The 18,396-nt window shown below is 38.5% G+C and overlaps 1 protein-coding gene across 1 annotated transcript; it reads right to left on the bottom strand.

Annotated features, from left to right (window-relative positions):
* Positions 1–486: 486 nt before the first annotated feature.
* LOC120331370 (uncharacterized) lies at positions 487–15,243 on the bottom strand. Its single transcript, XM_039398441.2, has 13 exons — positions 15,160–15,243; positions 13,548–13,673; positions 12,030–12,122; positions 10,764–10,779; positions 10,059–10,212; positions 8,406–8,487; positions 7,656–7,778; positions 6,668–6,849; positions 5,763–5,934; positions 4,137–4,250; positions 3,370–3,529; positions 2,507–2,659; positions 487–2,083 (listed from the first exon to the last, which is right to left on the bottom strand). Exons 1-13 carry the CDS (start codon positions 15,236–15,238, stop codon positions 2,053–2,055), a joined length of 1,485 nt encoding a protein of 494 aa, XP_039254375.2. The 5' UTR covers positions 15,239–15,243; the 3' UTR covers positions 487–2,052.
* Positions 15,244–18,396: the final 3,153 nt, after the last annotated feature.

The raw sequence follows: 18,396 nt of genomic DNA, 5'->3' as shown, positions 1-18,396 counted from the left end.
ACCGACTGCGTTTGTGGTCAATCATAAGTGGATCATTTGCTGCTGATACGTCCAATCGGGAAATTGAATAGCTTGTCATGTGTACATTAAATATGTATTGTAATTCTACCGAATTAGTCAATATTAGTAAAATTGCACGCAAATACAAAATAAGATATCTTTTTTGAGAAAGTAAAATTCTTCTATTTGGAGTAGTTCCTCTCAGTTTCGGGAATCTTGCACTCGCGCTTACCCAAACTTCTCTTCAAAAACTGATATTTCATTATCTAGTAGTACTAGAAAATATTATTGTTGACACTGACATCGATTTAAAGAGAAAGTAAAGTTGGGCACCGCCATCAAATTTTGACTTTGAGCAGCTGCCTAAATAGTACTCAACAAGTATTTTATAGAATGTCATGATAGCCAGCGAACACGTTCTTGTTTTTGTTTGAGGCTTCAGACGAAGTATAGGACGGCTCAGTAAAAGCAAAACTTGAACCAGTGGTGAGCAAATATTCTCCTGACTGGGCCAGTTACAGACAATAGACTTGGTTACTGAGACGAAGACTCAAAACTCAATATGAAAAACTTTTAATGAAAAACACTTTAGCTACAACAGCTAGTCCAACAGATAAGCTACATATAGTTCATATAATAACAAGAATCATGATATAACAATCGGGGTCATTATGACGTTATTTTCATCCATATTTTCGAGAGAAAATTTATATTCATAAAAACCAAAGTCGTAGTTTCAGCTGATTCAAGTGGGTCGGAAACTCTACGGTGGGTCATGGCCCGCGGGCCGTAATTTGCCCACTCGTGACCTAGGCCAGGGCTACTCAACTAGAAGACCACGGTCCTAGATCGGACCTTTCGGGTATTCGATTCGGACCGCGCATACTTTATTTGGGCTCCTTAGCTCCACTTTTGAAGTTCCCTTTTATAAAATAACTTATGGATTTAAAAATATATATGAAAATAACTATAACGCCATAACAAACAATCTTGATTAGCTAATAATCATTAGTTGGTCGAGGAATTGCGTGTTTAAGGATGCCAAAATATAATTTCTGGAAAGTCCGGACCCAAATATTTTTAAAGTTTTGTATGCGGACCTTCGGTAAAAATAGTTGAGTAGCCCTGACCTAGGCCATTTAGAAAATATTTCCGAAAGTGCATAACTTTTGTGTAAAGCGTCTTAGGTTCACTAAAGAGCGATTTTGACCTTACAACAACAATCACCCCAACGACAACAAGAAGCTTACTCTGCAGGTATGAGCGAATACCTTCAACGTATTATGGTCGAGGAAATGCGCAAAACTTTAATACTGAAATTCCATTTTTATGCACAATAAACTCTAAAATTCATTACGTATAATAATTATTTAATCGAAGAATGATAATTTATTTTAATTCCAACAAAAATTTGGGGCAATATTACTAAAAAGTAGAAAAAAGAGTAGCAGAATTTCCTTCCCTTAAGCCAGCTATTCACAAATCAAAACGCATTTTGCTAAATGCGCCCCGAAAATAACCAGAATTGTGTTGTACTTAATAACGAATAACTTAATAACTTAATTAACGAAAATATGAATATTTGAAAAGGTGTGTTCATAGCAGTAGCCGTAAATGTTATTGACTTTATTCTTTAGGCATGCATGTTTACAAACTTTAAAAAGCCTAAAATACGCATTAACGATCACAAAATTGAGTTTTAATTGAAGGCAGCAATTGTTTTCATGTAAATGCGAGTGAGTTTTTTTTTCCTGATAGTTTTTTGTGTGATGACGTCATCAAAATTAAGCAGTGCGCATCTTATGGCGGTTTCGCGTTTGTGTGCACGATTGTTGCGTGCTGGTGATCACCTGAAGTCGGGATGACTACCGTATCGTACCGGTTATGCGAAAGATTAGATAACAGTACTAATTTATTTTCGTGTCCATATATTTGAGCATTGCTGTCCTGCGAATTATCATAAAAATTGCAATAAATATTAACTATTCACGGAGATATAACTATTTCTCTGCCCCGAGATTAATGTATGTCCCATATACTAATTCATCGATATCACAAGTCTTCGTCGTGGAATCTGTTGCTTCTGAAAAGAAGAAAAGAAGATTTTTTTTCTATCAGCACTTATTGCACTTTTCATTGGGGAATATGGACCTTGCTGACAGCAAATTTGTATGAATTTCATAGTTTAAAGTTCATTTACAATTTCAATTTTGTTATGAATTCAGTTCTCAGTATATCTTAACCAGGTTTGTTGTTTTTTAATCAGTAATTGTTTAAGTATTTTTACTTCTTTTAATACATCTGTGTGGGCAGAAACAATATATGATATCGATAAATTCCCTTCGCGATTTTTAAAATTTTAATAGACACCCTGTATAGTTGCGGTCGATTGTGTCTCTTTTATCAGTGCTTTATTATTTTTCTCTCGTTTAAACTTGCAGCTTTTTTCGATAAACTATAAAACTTGCTAAGAGTATCAAATTACAAAATATCAACAACATTTTACCTTGGTTTCGGAGTTCTTTTCGATCTCCATAGAATGCATCCTATGAGGACAAGTAGGATCACCAGCAACGGAATTCCCACAGCTAGACCGATAATTAGGTTACGATGAGAACAACCAGTTCCAGAACGGTAACCATCACCGATGTAGAATGTTCTGAAACGAAGAAGCAAGGCTGATATGTAGGGATACGGTCATTTGGCTTCACCGTGTTGGCATTGTAACATACATATTTGGGGTTCAAACCCCATGTCAACCGCCCACCGAGGGTGTAAAAAATTTGAAAATGCCGAAACAGAAGGATTAGAGTGCTTTTAGCGGTACTTCCGTATTATGATTACCAGGTTAGGGTTAGGCCATAATTTTATTCCGATTTTACTTGTTTTAGTTCTGTTACGAGTTAGGGGACTGTCTGCCAAGTGAATATATTCCCTACCCATAGGTTTCAGTCCCTTTACACAGCTTGATGTAAAGTAGGTGAACAAAATTAGTTACCTCCCTATTGGTACACACACTTCTGAAGCGCCCTTTCAACATGTGGAAAATTGTACGAAAAAAAGCCTAAATAAACGTCGTAAAATTGTTTGTCTGCGCAATTTTCCTCTAAACTAAATAAATTAGGGAGAAAAATCTGGCACTGAAAGTAAATTGAAAAAATATAAAGCAGGGTGTGTTTGCGGACGAACATTTGGTCGCCAGCTGAGTTGACTCCGGTATATTTCAGATGAACATTTTGGCGCCAAAGATGTATTCATAGGTAAATCCGGCGCATTACCGTGTCGTCCACGAGTCTGATTCCTGGCAACACAACAAATACAGAAGATTATGTTAATTCAGTATCTTGTGAAAATAAGGCTTATACTCACGGGCACCGGCACGAGGCATTCCTATAGGGAGGAGGCCAATCAAAGCACAGAGCATCATGATCACATGTATGATTTTCATTACTTAATGAACAAGCGTCATAGTTGTCATAGCAACCGGTACCATTTTCAAATTTGGTTGAAATTCCGTTCCCGCCATAACCTGAAAGAGAGTGATTCCCTTAGTGGTGTTCAGCTGGGGTACCACTCTAGGGTTCTGTCAATCCAAAAATTCCGCTAGTTTCATTCGAAAAGAAGAGTCTATATTATTGGACACGAAATGGACCCATTGAACTTTTTTATATATATATATATGTTGTTTGAATACTATCAAATATCAGAATTGACGCTATTATTCAACTTGCGGTACTCCTGAAGTGTGCGTACCAAGATGGCGAACACCGGAACGTAGTATGTGTACCAGGTTAGGGTTGGGCCATAATTTTATTTCAATTTTCCTTATTTTAGTTCTATTACGAGTTTCGGGACTAGCCAAGTGACTCACGTAGTATTTGTACCTAAAATTATGGCCTAACTCTAACCTGGTTCACATACTACGTTCCGGTGGCCGCCATCTTTGTACGCATACTTCAGGAGCGCCAAACTGGCTACACTTCAAAGATCATTTTGTTTTGCCACTATTAATTAATTAGGTTTGCTTTTCTATATATGTATATTTATACAAAGCAGATAATCTCGAATTTGAATTGAAACTTGCGGGACCTTGGATGAAACAGAATCCAGATTGAAAACCACTGGTCGACACTCACCCTCAGGACAAGTACAGTTAGCAGGTGCCGAACTGTTACTTGGAAGGTCGATGCACTTTGCTTTGTCGTCGCAATATCCCTCCAACGTGATGCCATGAGCACAGCCATTGATATCTGAAAACGAATCAAAAGTTACCCAAGATGGTCTAAACTTACATTGCTTCAATTTTTACTGTCTCCATTGCGGCACAGTAATTTTGAATATTTAAGGTGGCTCCCGATATTACGGTGGTCGCTGGTTATTGCGCTCAGAGATGGGTCTCGTTTACTTCTGCATGAGTGCCTGTAACTTTGCTCAGAGATGAGTCTCCTTTACTTTTGAGTGAGTGCCCGTAACATTGCTAGGAGGTGAGTTTCCTTTACTTCTGAGTGCCCGTAACTTTGCTCAGAGATGAGTTTCCTTTACTTCTGAGTGCCCGTAACTTTGCTCAGAGATGAGTTTCCTTTACTTCTGAGTGAATGCCTGTAACTTTGCTCAGAGATGAGTTTCCTTTACTTCTGAGTGCCCGTAACTTTGCTCAGAGATGAGTTTCCTTTACTTCTGAGTGCCCGTAACTTTGCTCAGAGATGAGTTTCCTTTACTTCTGAGTGAATGCCTGTAACTTTGCTCAGAGATGAGTTTCCTTTACTTCTGAGTTAATGCCTGTAACTTTGCTCAGAGATGAGTTTCCTTTACTTCTGAGTGAGTGCCCGTAACTTTGCTCAGTTATGCGTCTCCGTTACTTCTGAATGAGTGCCCGAACGTTAATCAGAAATTAGTCTTCTTTACTACTCCGTGATTACCCCTAACTTTACCCAGAGATGAGTTTCGTTTACTTCTGAATGAGTTCATCTAGAATGAAGCGTATTCCTATAAAACAGGCTGATTAAAGATTGAAGGTTAAACTTGCTTTAAGAAAGTCAACACGCTAATAACTGGGCTATCTTTACTTGAGAATGCTGCTTGGTTCTAAGACTTTTTTTTACTATTTACCCTGAACACGACTACGTACAAACATCACCGGTATTTGAGGAGTTCTTGATATTTACGGAGCCGGAATCTTTACGATGCGACAATGCTTTCAAGTCGTGTATAGCCCATGGTTGGTGGTTAAAGCAGGGGTGTGCAATTTTTTTTATGCCAAGGGCCAAAAATTTTTGCCTGGACTGGCGGATCATGTGAGTGTGACGAGGAAAGTTGCATTTTATGAACAATATTTACAGTGTTGCAACAGCATAAGTGGACGCCAAAAATCCTGGGCCAACGCTAAATTTAATTGCAATCTCAACAAATTCCTTGAGCTATTTTTTAGCTAAATATTCAAAATTCGGCTTCAATTTGGCTGCGGCAACATCAGACGGGCCATATTGAATTACCCAACGGGAGGAGTTGGCCCGCAGGTTGTAGTTTGCCCATGCCCAACTGTGTTGACATTGTAATGTGGATGACACATCTCTGGTTTAAATCTCATCCCCGCCACCCCAGGTTGTTATGTACGAAGTATGCATTGCAGAATTCAAAAGGAAAACCGCAGTATTTTCAAAAAGCAGCCTTCCACACACCAATAGATACTTGAAAATGGACTTCTTGGAATGGGTGGCGTATAAAAGCTTAATATGAAAAAATTAAGATATGCTTAATATTACCTTCAACTTTGAAGTAGTCTTTTTCTCCAAATCCGTACCCTCCACACATTCTTGTGCAGTTGGGCTCATCCAGCATCGGACTTACTAGAATATAAGCGATCCTCCCAAACTCGATGCCCTCTATAGTGGTGTTATAATAATCATCGCTTCGCCGGCCTGGTGTTTTGGGTTTCTGCAACAATGAGTTGAAAAAGTGTTTTTTTTTGTGCGTGTTTTTACCCAAATATATGTATTAATTTTCATGCATTGTCATTCGACGGCGCTCCAGAAGTGTGTGTACCAATATGGAGGGAACTAAATTTGTTCACCTACTTTACATCAAGTTGTGTAAAGGAATAGAAGCCTATGAGAAGGGGGATATTCACTTGGCTAACACAGACAGTCCCCAAACACGTAATAGATTTAAAAACAGGAAAAGCGGAATAAAATTATGGCCTAACCCTAACCTGGTACCCATACTGCGAGAGTACCTATTCGACAAACATCTCCGTGATTCGGGGGATTGCTAACTTCAAAATATAGATTTCTCATGCCCATTCCTTGGTCAAATCGGGGTGTGCAACAATCAATACAAGAGGGAGATTTAAATGATTGGGTAAGACTGCGCTGTTCGGTTTTTAACTCTCGAAAAATTTGTGCGGCCCATCAAGACGTGCAACCCTTGATTTTGGCCCGCGAGCGACAAAAGGTTGCCCCTGATATATGCGGACGGATTGGGGTTTTGCTCATCATCATTTTTTAGAGTTTCTAGTTGGCCTGGCTCTACATTTTTTGCATATTTCATTTCTAACCCCACCTGCATTCGGCATCCGAAAATTACGTCACTGTGAAGTCACAGTTAAAAATGTTATACACAAAAATCAATATGCTACGCCCACTAGAAGTACTTGTTGGCGTGTACTTACAATATTTCTCACGGGGACTTTTCCGTTACCGACATAGAGATGGAATCCTTCTAATGTAGCGTTTGGTGACATATCATATGGTTCTTTCCAACGAAACGTTACAGTGCCACGATTGGTTTCCAAGTCACGTGTCACTTTGTATTTTTCAAAATGAGCGGGAGGACCAGAAAGTCGAGCAGATTCTAAACAAACGATCATCAAAAATAGTACGTTTCATACTAGATATAGTGTGACCCAAAAACGAAACCCATGAGATTCCCTAAATTTTCATAATAATCCCGGGGAAAGGAAAGTCGATAAGACCGCTCATCCATAGTCATATGGGAATATTTTATTCAATACTAGGATTTTTGTATTTATTCCGGGAAGAGGAAAGCCGATAAAAAAGCCTAATCATATATGGCCAACCACGGCCTCTCGTCCGGTTACCATTTCATGTCGGGTAGTTAGTTAGCCAGTTGTTTGTCTCAGACGAATGGTGGTAGAGGAAGCAATAACCGACAGCGGCGAAAAGACCAGCAATCCATTCGCACCTAATTCATTCTCACGGGATTCGAATCTGTGAACCCACGCAGGTTAGGATAGGATAGGATAGGATTTTACATATTTATCCCGGGGGAGAGGAAAGCCGATAAGACGGCTTATCCATATGGCGAACCACGGCCTCTCGTCCGGTTACCATTCCAAGTCGGGTATAGGATTAGATTTACTGTATTGTTTGTTTTTCGGAAGCATGGACTTGGTGGTGGAGGAAGCCGTAACCGACCAGCGGTTACATGAACCACCCAACGACGGCGAGGAGTCCAGCAATCCTCTCGCACATAACCATCCCTGCATGGGATTCGAACCTGCGAACCCACGCAGAGTAGTTAAGAGGTGCGATGGCAAGTGTATTCTTAACGCTCAGCATGATGCGACAAACCGCCGAGCGAGGTCACTAACCTGCGATGCCAAGGCAGTTAGAGCGGCGATCATTCTATTCTCTTACCAGGAAAATTCATTTTGTCTCCGCAAAAATCGTAAGCTTCATCGTTTGAGATATTTTGACTAATTATCAGCTCATGTTTGCAATACGGAACGAGTTCTCGGCCTCCCAAGAAGTAGTTTTCACCTGAAAAAAATAAATAAATAAAGAAGATGCTTTAATATACAGGGTAACCCAAAAAACACCCCTCCCCCCCCCCCCCCCCCCCCCCCGCCCCCCACCTCACAAATGAAAAAAAAAATAATAATCAACACTTAAACTTCTGTTTGTGTATGATGGTACCAAAATGTTTCAATAACCTAGGACGCTTTGTACAAAAGTTATGTTCTTTCTGGAGAATGTTTTTCAATAGACCTGGATGCTGTTTTATTAGTCACTCTTCGAAGCAGTTGTCGGTAAACTGCGCCCGGCGAACATATTATTATGACCACGAATGACTACCATTTTGATGCTCGAAAAACAGGGGGGGGGGGAGGGGCTAACACCAATCAGGGAGTAACTTCAATTTCTCTAGAGATAAATAAATCAGTTCAGCCAGTTATGTTGGGGAGAGGAGATATTTTTCGAAATAATATTTTGCAAAGACTGCGAAGAAGGACCACACAAGCTACTAATATCTACTGGTAAGTAAAAAGCTATACTGTTATTTGGAAGCGCCAGAAAATAAGATGGCTGCCTAACACGGCCTTGTTCTGAGTGAAAGGAATATAAAAACGTCGTATAGAAAGTACTGAAAAGATCCATAGGTCTCACCCGTGTGCCAATTTCTGTAAACCATCAAACTCAAATCATATATCCGTCCGTATTGCACTGGCAGTTCAAGTCTTTTTGTGTCCTGTTATTAGGTGAATGCGATTAGTGCAAATATAGTAATTAAATTTAGTATTTATGAGGGAGATGGAGGAAGGCTTATAAGCCGTTTTATTCAACCAATTTTATATTTTTGGAAAGATATGAAAGCATTGCGGTTAAAGCGGTAAACTTAACTCTGGGGGCATCACAGATAACACATATCCGGTTTAAATTCCATGCCCCCCCCCTCCTTCAAATAAAAATACAGAAAACAAACAAGGAGTAATAAATTGGACACCCCGAACCGAAAAAAATCCGCTTTTTCCAAATAATAGTAACTTCTTACGTATTGTCAGATATCAGTGGTTGCCAGTACGGGAAATTGCTCGAAGCGAAAGGCGTGAATAAGCGTCGCATAAATATAAGCAATCAATCAATTTTATTTCGGTCACTCAGGACCTGGAGGACGGATATAACTTTATAAGAAAGGTAAAAACGTACAAGTACGTGCCCGTCCACCAAAAACAGTCAGAAGAACGCGATAAAACAAAATCACGATGTAAAATCGGACAATACCTTTTAAATCAAAATATAAAAATCTAGTAACTTGGCGATTCACGTGTTTTTAAACCGCCTGCCGCACTTTTTTCGCACCGTGGTCCCATAGACTCTTCAGTCCTTTTCCATGATATTATCAACAAAATAAAAACAACTACAAATTGCATTTCTGAAAACTGTTCAACTATAAGTTCAGTTATAAGCAGATTTAAATTTTTAGAACGGGTTCTCTTCTGTATCGATCTCTCTAACATCAGGTTCCCTCATTTCTGAAAACGACGCAACAATGCGAAAACTACAAAGTGCTTTGCTGGAAACTGTTCAGCGGTTTCAAATGTTAGTAACGGGTTCCCTTTTGTATCGAACTGACTAACAACAGATTCGTCGTCAGCCTCCAGCTCCCTCAAGTGTATAGTTTCAAGTATTTTGTGGCATCTAAGGCTGCCGCAACACTATGGCGGTATTTCCATACCATGGCCGCTATGACCAAACCCACGGCAACTGACTTTTTAGCTGCCACAAACCCATAGCGAGCTGCCGTGGTTACGGAAGCAAATGGAATACCACCAATTTTGCTGCCGTTACCACGGCATGTCGGCTGTAATAGCAGGGCTGCCCCTGATGGTGATACATATTGGGTAAGTTGGAACGCTTTTCTTATGAATACAGTTTTGATGTATTTGGGGTTAGGTTTAATTAGATATAATTCCGCATGATAAACTAAAATATTGTACATGACTTTGTAAATATACCGGTATTAGCGCCATAAAACCATAACAAGAGACGCCGCGGTACGTTCGTGGCAGGAGCTGCAATGAACTGGTAAGAACTGCGCCTCCGCTCCCTCGAGAAACAAATCCTTGACGTATTACTTTTTATTCCAACCTGTAACGGCGCTTCAAGTGTCGCTGCTTGAAGACCTTCTTGGATCCCTCGCGACTCCGGTCACACAAATAACATAATTAGTACTGTATAGTTATTAATCAGTTTTATTGGAACTTGTTTTTGTGATGACAAATAAACGATTGAGTTATTGATTGACAGAACAAAACTTACCGGTCTAAGTATCTTATATCCTTCTCGTAAATAACTGCAAACTTTGCTATAATTGCAAACCGGTGGGAAATACTCTTTGCAAGGTATCGTGCATTGGACAGGATCTGTATCTTCGTCTTTTTTATACCAGAGTGTGCTGTTTAGTCCCACGCAACTGACAATGGGAAAGAAAAATGAATGAATAAAATAGCAATACAGAAATACATCGACAATTTGTACTGGTACGGTATGGTGTGGTAAAACCAAGTTCGCTGCAATGATCTGCAAAATTTTTAATTTTCTGTAGGAATCACAAAAATAGTAAAAGTAATAGCTTTTACTTCTTTCATCGTCAAGTATTCGAAAAAAGAAAGATTAAAAAAAATATTCGTCTATTGATGCGGAGAAAAGTGAAAAGTGATTTCATGAAATTGAATTGAACAGCAGATATACCCCCTATGTTCTTCGCTTAAGCTACATTAGCATTGAATGCTTTATATCAATTTGATACATAACTCTTGAAACGCACACTACAACGCTAGTCAGCTGCAGTGCACATAACCCATTTGCCAATTCCCGACCTGCGGGTTACAGAGTACAAGAAAAACCACATTTTCCTAGCAAGTTAATGCCCCGCCATGTGATTTTTTTTCGGGCAGCACCAGTGTTTTCGTTCCAAACAAAAATTTAAAATATACATGTGGATTGAAAGTTATATATACTCACGCATTTGGGTCGTAATCTGAAAATAAGAATAAAATAAGTGAATTTTTTTTTCTATCGTTGTAGTTTGCTATTAGCTACTATAGGGTGACCTAAAAATTACAGAACCTATAAATTTATTAATTATCTTTACGAAAATGAAGAAAATATATTCAACACTTTTATTTGTCTAGGGAAGGGCTCTTCAACCGGGTATACGGCATACACAAGGGTATACCGAACCATAAGAAGGCCATACAACTGATAAAGGTACGCGTTCGGGTTGGTGATTTCGGCTGCCATGCATTCCGTTCGATTTACGTTGAACATCATTCCCGTTGACGCTAAAACCGTTAGTCAAATTTATAACTTGCGGACACTATAGCCTATTAGATTGCATGATGATATTGCAATACAATATTTGCCCAAAATCTAATATTTATTTAAGAACATTGGTATTTGTAAGGTATACAAAGTTCTTGGAAAATTGTAAAATATATACCCCGATAAAAAAAGGTTGAAGAACACTGGTCTATAGGGTACCCAAAAGTTTCAGCAATCTAGGACACTCTGTGCTTAATTTATCTTCTCTCTGAAATATATTGCCTTTTTTCGGGATCATCGTGTTGCCCCGGACCTCGTAGTTTCAATTTACCCATATTGTGAAAATTGGAGTGGAAGACACAGCTATCTTTTCAAATTCAATTTTTTTTTCACTCTAACTTATCCTAACCGAAGGTGAAAAGAATCGGAGAAAACAGATTAAAAAAGTGTCGGCGAGGTTAACAGGACTAAACCGACTATTTTTATAATAACTATAACCACAGATTTTTTTTTTTTTATATATTCAAATAGTCCCATTCACTACGAATAAGACTCAAATCGGAGCAGACAGAACATTTTTGCGCGATATATATAATTCATCAGCCCAGCTGAAGTAGTTGAAGTATTAGGACAGCTCTTGACAGAAAAGACTAAACTGTTAGATAATGGCACATTTTTTCAAAATTCTCAAAACAGAAAAGACGGAGATTTTTCTGTCTTTAATTATTGCAAATTTTAAAGCAATTTAGGCGCTTTCTAAGTTTGTGCACAAATATGGCGCACAACCTGAACCCTAACCTTGTACACATACTATGTTCAGGCTGTGCGCCATCTTGGTGCACATACTTCGGGAGCTCCGCCATTTGTTTATTAGTTGAAGTTAAAAAATGATTTTTAGTAAAAGTGCCACCGATAAGTACACTTCGTTGTCAAGTCGCAATAAGTCACACATAAGGAAGAGCTCACCTATTTTGAATGAATCCCTGAAAGTCTCCCCGTCCTCCATTTCTTTCGAGTCTCTATCCAAGAATTTGTATAGGAAGCCGTCGTAGACGAATCCTGTAGACAGATATAGAGCGTAAACATTTATTTATTTCATTTTGAGTACATTTGGCGGCGCTCCCGAAGTATGTGCACCAAGATGGCGCACAACCTGAACCATAACCTGGTACAACCACTATGTTCAGGTTGTGCTCCATCTTGGTGCACATACTTCTGGAGGTCCCATTTAGCAATTTGTAAAGCGCACTAAACCGTTGTTTACCTTATTGGCCAAAACCATACTATGCAAATCGTACAATGCTGTAGTAGGAATTAAGATGACTATCCTAAGTTATTCAAAAGTCTTGCTATTCAAGGGCGTTCCCGTAATATTCGTACCAAGATGGCGCACAACCTGCTAACCCTAACCTGGTACACATACTATGTTCAGGTTGTGCTCCATCTTGGTGCACATACTTCTGGAGGTCCTATTTAACAATTTGTAAGGCGCACTAAACCGTTGTTTATCTTATTGGCCAAAACCATACTATGCAATTCGAAAGTATGCGTATAATGCTGTAGTAGGAATTAAGATGACTATCTTAAGTTATTCAAAAGTCTTGCTATTCAAGGGCGTTCCCGTAGTATTCGTACCAAGATGGCGCACAACCTGCTAACCCTAACCTGGTACACATACTATGTTCAGGTTGTGCGCCATCTTGGTACGAATACTACGAGAGCACCAATTTCTGTATGAGATGTATGGATCTGACGGTGGGAAAATATGTAAATCAGGGATCGGAAACCTACGGCCCGCGGGTCGGATCCAGCCCGCGGAGCAATATAATCCGGCCCGCGACGCTCCACTGTATTATAGTAACAAATTATAGCTGTTTTGTCGATTATATTCTTTCTGCAAAAGAATTTACGTGTAGACTAAATTATATTATAACGTAACAAGTATGTAATTCACAATTACTCGTTTAATGAGCCTATAATTTAATTATAATTTAAAAAAAATGACAACAAAACGCAGAAAAGTTGATGCTAAGTGCAAATGGTGTTACGGCGCAAAAAGTATTCAAATATTCAGTCTTCGCGCGCTGCTTAAAATTCAACTCCTGATCTGTGTGATAAAATGTGATTCATCGGTCATCCATTCGATTTTTAACATTCTAAAATTATGTGCGGCCCGCCAATGACTTGCGACCTTGGCCCGCGAGCGACAAAAGGTTGCCGACCCCTGCTGTAAATGAACAGCTGTACGTGAACGACTCTAAGAGAACAAGCACTCTAGCAATCTACTTTCACATACTTATTCCCCAAGGGATTCGAACCTGCAAACCCGTTGCCAATTCACGTAACCCCTGGTTAATTAGAGCAGGCCAAATGTTTTTAGGAGTTTCGCGCTCAAACCAATATGTAGGCAACGCCTAATTCAGTGACCGTTTGTCAAAATCCTTGTACAAAGACATTACGTGCTAAATAAACGTCGAAACTTACGTCTCCTCTGTACGACATCCCATTCGTAAATCATATATAAAGTAGAACCATCCAATGAGTCGCTGGTTGATCTGTTCAGCTGAAACTCTGTCTCAACGCTCACAAATTGGGTTGTGTACAATTCGTCTGTAATAATTAAGAAGTATATTAGATTTCCAGGATTTTTTTGTGGGGGAAGGGGAGTTTAGAGTCAAAGTATAAGACTTTTAATGGTGCCAATCATACTCCAAATTGAGAAAAAGTTATATAACCATTGGGTTGACTGAGAGATTTAAACGGATATTCAAAAATCTAATAGAAATGATTTATTTTTCTTCCAAAAAGGCTTTTTTCATACGCTGATTTTTTGTTATTAAAATTTGATTTTTCAAAGGTTGCAGATGAAGAGAGTTTCAAAATTATCTTCAACTTGCGGTCGGGAGCCAGAGAGTCAAAGTTTGTTATCTCGAAAGAAGGATCGTTTCTTGTATAGCGTGACCGGAAAATTCGCCGTAGGAAATTTTCGCCGCGTGGGAAAAGTCGCAAGAGCATTTTGCTGTGAAACAAGTATTTGTGATACAAATAGTTAGGTTTATAGGGTTAGGACATGGGTGGGCAACATACGGCCCGCGACGAGATTTTGACCGGCCCGCTGACTGTATCCAACCACACTCTGTAATGTGGTCCGACGCATCATTCCTGAAAGTTGCCGATCGCTTTACTCTCACCACACTGTCAGGGCGAGCTGGTGAAATAAACAATTGCCTTAGTGAACAAACAATTGCGTTAGCATACTTGTTAAACAAACAATATAAGGTCTAGCGGTGTAAACATTCACCACCACTGGTATGAGTTATATTAATATTTAGATTCTAAATTAGATTCTTATTTATTCGTCTTAATTCTGCATGTTAACTTTTTTTACTGGATGGAAAAACTAAACTTGACTATGACTAGAAATTTAGAAATTAGATTTTATATTAAGTTTCATTAACTATGGAATATCCCAAGAAACGTAAAGTTGACAGAGAGTGTCAAACATTTAAGAAAGATTGGATACCGAAGTATTTTTCTGTAATAATCCAGCCCACCGAGAACTTCATTTCCCCACATCTGGCCCGCCGACGAAAGAAGTTGCCCATCTCTGGGTTAGGGTATGCTCTTATATAACGAATCTTTTTTAATTAAGGCAATTTTTCATACAGCGATTTTTCCTATGTGGCGAAATTTCTTACGGAGAGATTTCCTACGGCAAAACCTTTTGCGGCAAATTTTCCTATAACCTTTATATAGTTCGGAAGATTGCCCGACATGAATTTGTTACCTAACAGAAATTGTGTATGAATATCCAAGAGAGTGGTGTATATACCAGTGCAGATAGTCAGTTAAATTGAACCTCCAGAAGTATGTGCACCAAGATGGCGCCCAACCTGAACATAGTATGTGTACCCGACTAGTGTTCAGGTTGTGCGCCATCTTGGTGCACATACGTCGGGAGCGACGTCAAATTAAATAGGACATTTTTATAAGTTATAAATAGTTTTATTCGTTATGAAAAAATACCCACCACCCCCCAAACTTAGGAACACCCGAGTAAAATGAAAAGCATAATGGTCACCCTGCGTTTGCTTACCTGGAGGATGTGTGCACCCTTCAATCCTGGTCCATTTCAAAGATATTAACAACACAATAATATAAACTACAAAGCGCATTGTTAAAGACTGTTAAAATATACGTTCAGTTATAACTTATAAGCAGATCCAAATCTTAAAAACAGGGGTTTCTTTTTGTATTGGACCCGCTAACAAAGATTCTCTCGTTTCAGAAAACCACGCCACGAAAACTACAAAACGCATTGCTGAAGAATTTCATACTCTATGTTTGGTTATAAGCAGTTCAGCATTAGCAGTTTTAAATTTTAGAACGGGTTCTCTTCTGTAACCAACTCACTAACAACAGGTTCCCTCATTCCAGAAAATGTATGTATGTCGTTATGTAACATAAAACGCTTTACATCATCTAATACAGAGGTGGGCAATTACTTTTCTGGGTCGGCCAATAACATATATATAAAAGACTTGGTTACTGGGCCGGAGGCTTAGAACTCGATATAAAAAACTATGAATGAAAAACAGTTTATTTACAAAAGTTAGTCCAACAGCTAGGCCAATGTTTAAATATTAATAAGAAGAAGCACAAAGTAGCAATCGGGGAAATTATAACGAACAGTTGAGGTTGCGTGAAACTAACTATCTTTCCTTGCTCTCTGTGCCTTTGCGCAGGTGGAACCGTATGCGTATTACGCAAAATTATGACGTTATTTTTATCGAATTTCAAACGGAAATCGATGTCCATAAAAACTATAGTTTTAATTCCAGCAGACACGAGTGGGCCGAATCCGGCCCGCGGGCCGTAATTTGTCCACCCTTGATCTAAAAGATAATTTAAACTCGTCGAATTTATATTGACTTATATGCGGTGATGAGATTCCCTAATTTTAGGAAATGATTCTCTTTTGTAATGAACTTTCTTACAACGGATTTCCTAATTTTAAAAACTATGCTGAACCTAACTGTATTTCATATTTATTAGTGTATGTCCCTGCCGATAAGGGTTGGGTATTTTGAATTGAATATTCGATTCGATTAATAAATTGTTTAAATCGGTTTAAGCTCAAATTTCGAATCGACGCCATCTTGTCCTATTTTTGTTTGCCAAAAGTGGAGGCAAAGCTTTAGATTTTCTATTGAAGCCATATTCTAAAATGTAATTCTGACAGATAACGCTTTTTTTCCGAGTGAGTTGTTGGCGAATCATGTTTCTTATAGTAAGTGAACCCTCAGCGAAATGTCTGAGTGATGTATTCCATGTTTTTCACTAATTTATGTGTCTAAAGACCCATTATCATAAGAAATTCATATACAATTACATATATATATTCTAAGTATTCGAGAATCGATACGAAAAAATATTCGACTTGATTCTGAAATCACTGGGTATTCGAAAATGGCCAACCCTAATATCGACCACTAAGTGAATTCTCAATCTAATATTATTTACATTAACTGTACTAACTTTAAGAGCTCAAATAACCGTGTCAACAGGTCCAAAGTTTAGAAAAACTGATACTGACTTATACAATTCTGATCCAATGACTCAACTATAAGGCTGGCATCTGCAAACGATACAAAAATATACTCTATTTATTACAGCACTTCGTCTTTAGACAACTCGATAAGTTAAAGAGCATTTCACTGTAACCGCGTTTTGTTAATATAGGAGTAGTTTGCTCATTTTATAGACATGGAAATTAATTAAAAAAAAAATTTATAATGAAAAAAATTAAATTTTTTCGTGATTTTATTTTCATAGGGAAATTGAAGTGTCAATACTGTCAATAAAATACCACGTTTGTTTTCCGAATTTTTTAAAAGTGTCCTGAAGCATTGAAAACGCGAGACGATGCTTTACCGATAACTAAGAGATTATGAAGTAATAATATATGTTAGATAACGCGCGAAAACAACGACTTTACAATGTAAAGAAAATATGATAGCAATACTCAAATATATGGACAGGTCTTAACTATTGTATTATTCAAGCGCATGGCCGAATTTGGATAGAGAAATGGATAATAAAATAGAGCCTTTACATTTTTTTCAACTTCTTGAGCACAAAATCACGATAAAAGTGACGGATTGTTTGTACAAAGCCCCTGCCTGATGAAAAAAAAATGTGAGATTCGAGAAAAAACAGCCACCTTTTTAAATAACAAATTAGTAATTATCCGGTTAGGGTTAAAACTGTTTTGAAAATTTGAATTTCCAACGCAATCTGCATTACTAACCCTAACTGGATATTTTTAGCATTAGCGGAGGCTTCGTACAAAAGATTCAATTAAAGCGACTTTACTTGACGAGCCTCGCGTGTACGAAGCACGCTGACCTAAAAAAGATTATAAGTTGTAAAAGTAATTGAATTTGATAATTTGCACTAAGTATTTGAACGGGGTGTTTGGAAAAGCGGGACTCACTGCTTTGGAATAATATTAGCCTTAGAGATAAAACAATCCATAGGCCCACTTCGTGTCTAATAAAAACAAAAATAACAGCTTTCAGTTAACACTTCACTGTTTAGGATTCAATTCCCAGTCTTTGCCATTAGATTTAATTGTATCATTAGCTTACCTTTCCCCTGAATATATATAAACATTCTCCAACAGACCTTAATGTTGACTGTAACAAGACCAAAGTTGTATTTTTGTAAGACGAAGCTTAATCGCGCATTCCGCTTGGAACAAGGTCAGGTACATGCGCCCACAAATATCTAACGACATCTTGAAGAAGCTATCCGTACACTTACTTGGCTCTCGATTTTCCTGGTTGGATAATTTAGAAGCATTGATTGTAAGCCAAAAGTCGGTATATGAGTGAATCGCTCATAAATAGCGCGAAATATTACTGAAAAAGTATGTGAACCAAGATGGCGGACACGGGAACATTAAATGTGTACCAGGTTAGGCCAATACTTTCTTATTTTAGTTCTATGACGAGTCTATCCGGCCAGGTGACTTCTGTAGTATTCTGTGTACCTGTGATTATGGCCTAACTCTAAGCTTACCATACGTCCCGATTTAGGCGGGACATTCCCACTTTTCAACGTCTTGTCCCGGCGTGTCAGCCAAAAGTCCCGCTTTGGCACTCAGCCAGTCAAAATAATACACAAACATTACCAATTAGCATGTTCTCGATACTGTTGTTGCTGTGTAGCGTACCGGTAGCCTACTTACTGAATGTGGATGCGTGATTTTGACTGTTTCGTTGTTTTAATTGCTACAATTTGTACGCCAAAATGGTGCTTAACGTTAACG

The sequence above is a fragment of the Styela clava genome, chromosome 6, assembly GCF_964204865.1.
Source record: "Styela clava chromosome 6, kaStyClav1.hap1.2, whole genome shotgun sequence".
Classification (NCBI taxonomy): Eukaryota; Metazoa; Chordata; class Ascidiacea; order Stolidobranchia; family Styelidae; genus Styela; species Styela clava.
Note: the sequence above shows the minus strand (reverse complement) of the source record. Positions and strands in the feature narration are given on the sequence as shown.

Coding starts and splice junctions, on each gene's coding strand:
- LOC120331370 (XM_039398441.2), bottom strand. CDS start 15,238: ATGCGCTTTGTAGTTTATATTATTGTGTTGTTAATATCTTTGAAATGG. Junction 13,674..15,159: donor AGGGTGCACACATCCTCCAG/GTAAGCAAACGC, acceptor TAATTATTACAG/ACGAATTGTACACAACCCAA. Junction 6,850..7,655: donor AGACAAAATGAATTTTCCTG/GTAAGAGAATAG, acceptor TCGTTTGTTTAG/AATCTGCTCGACTTTCTGGT.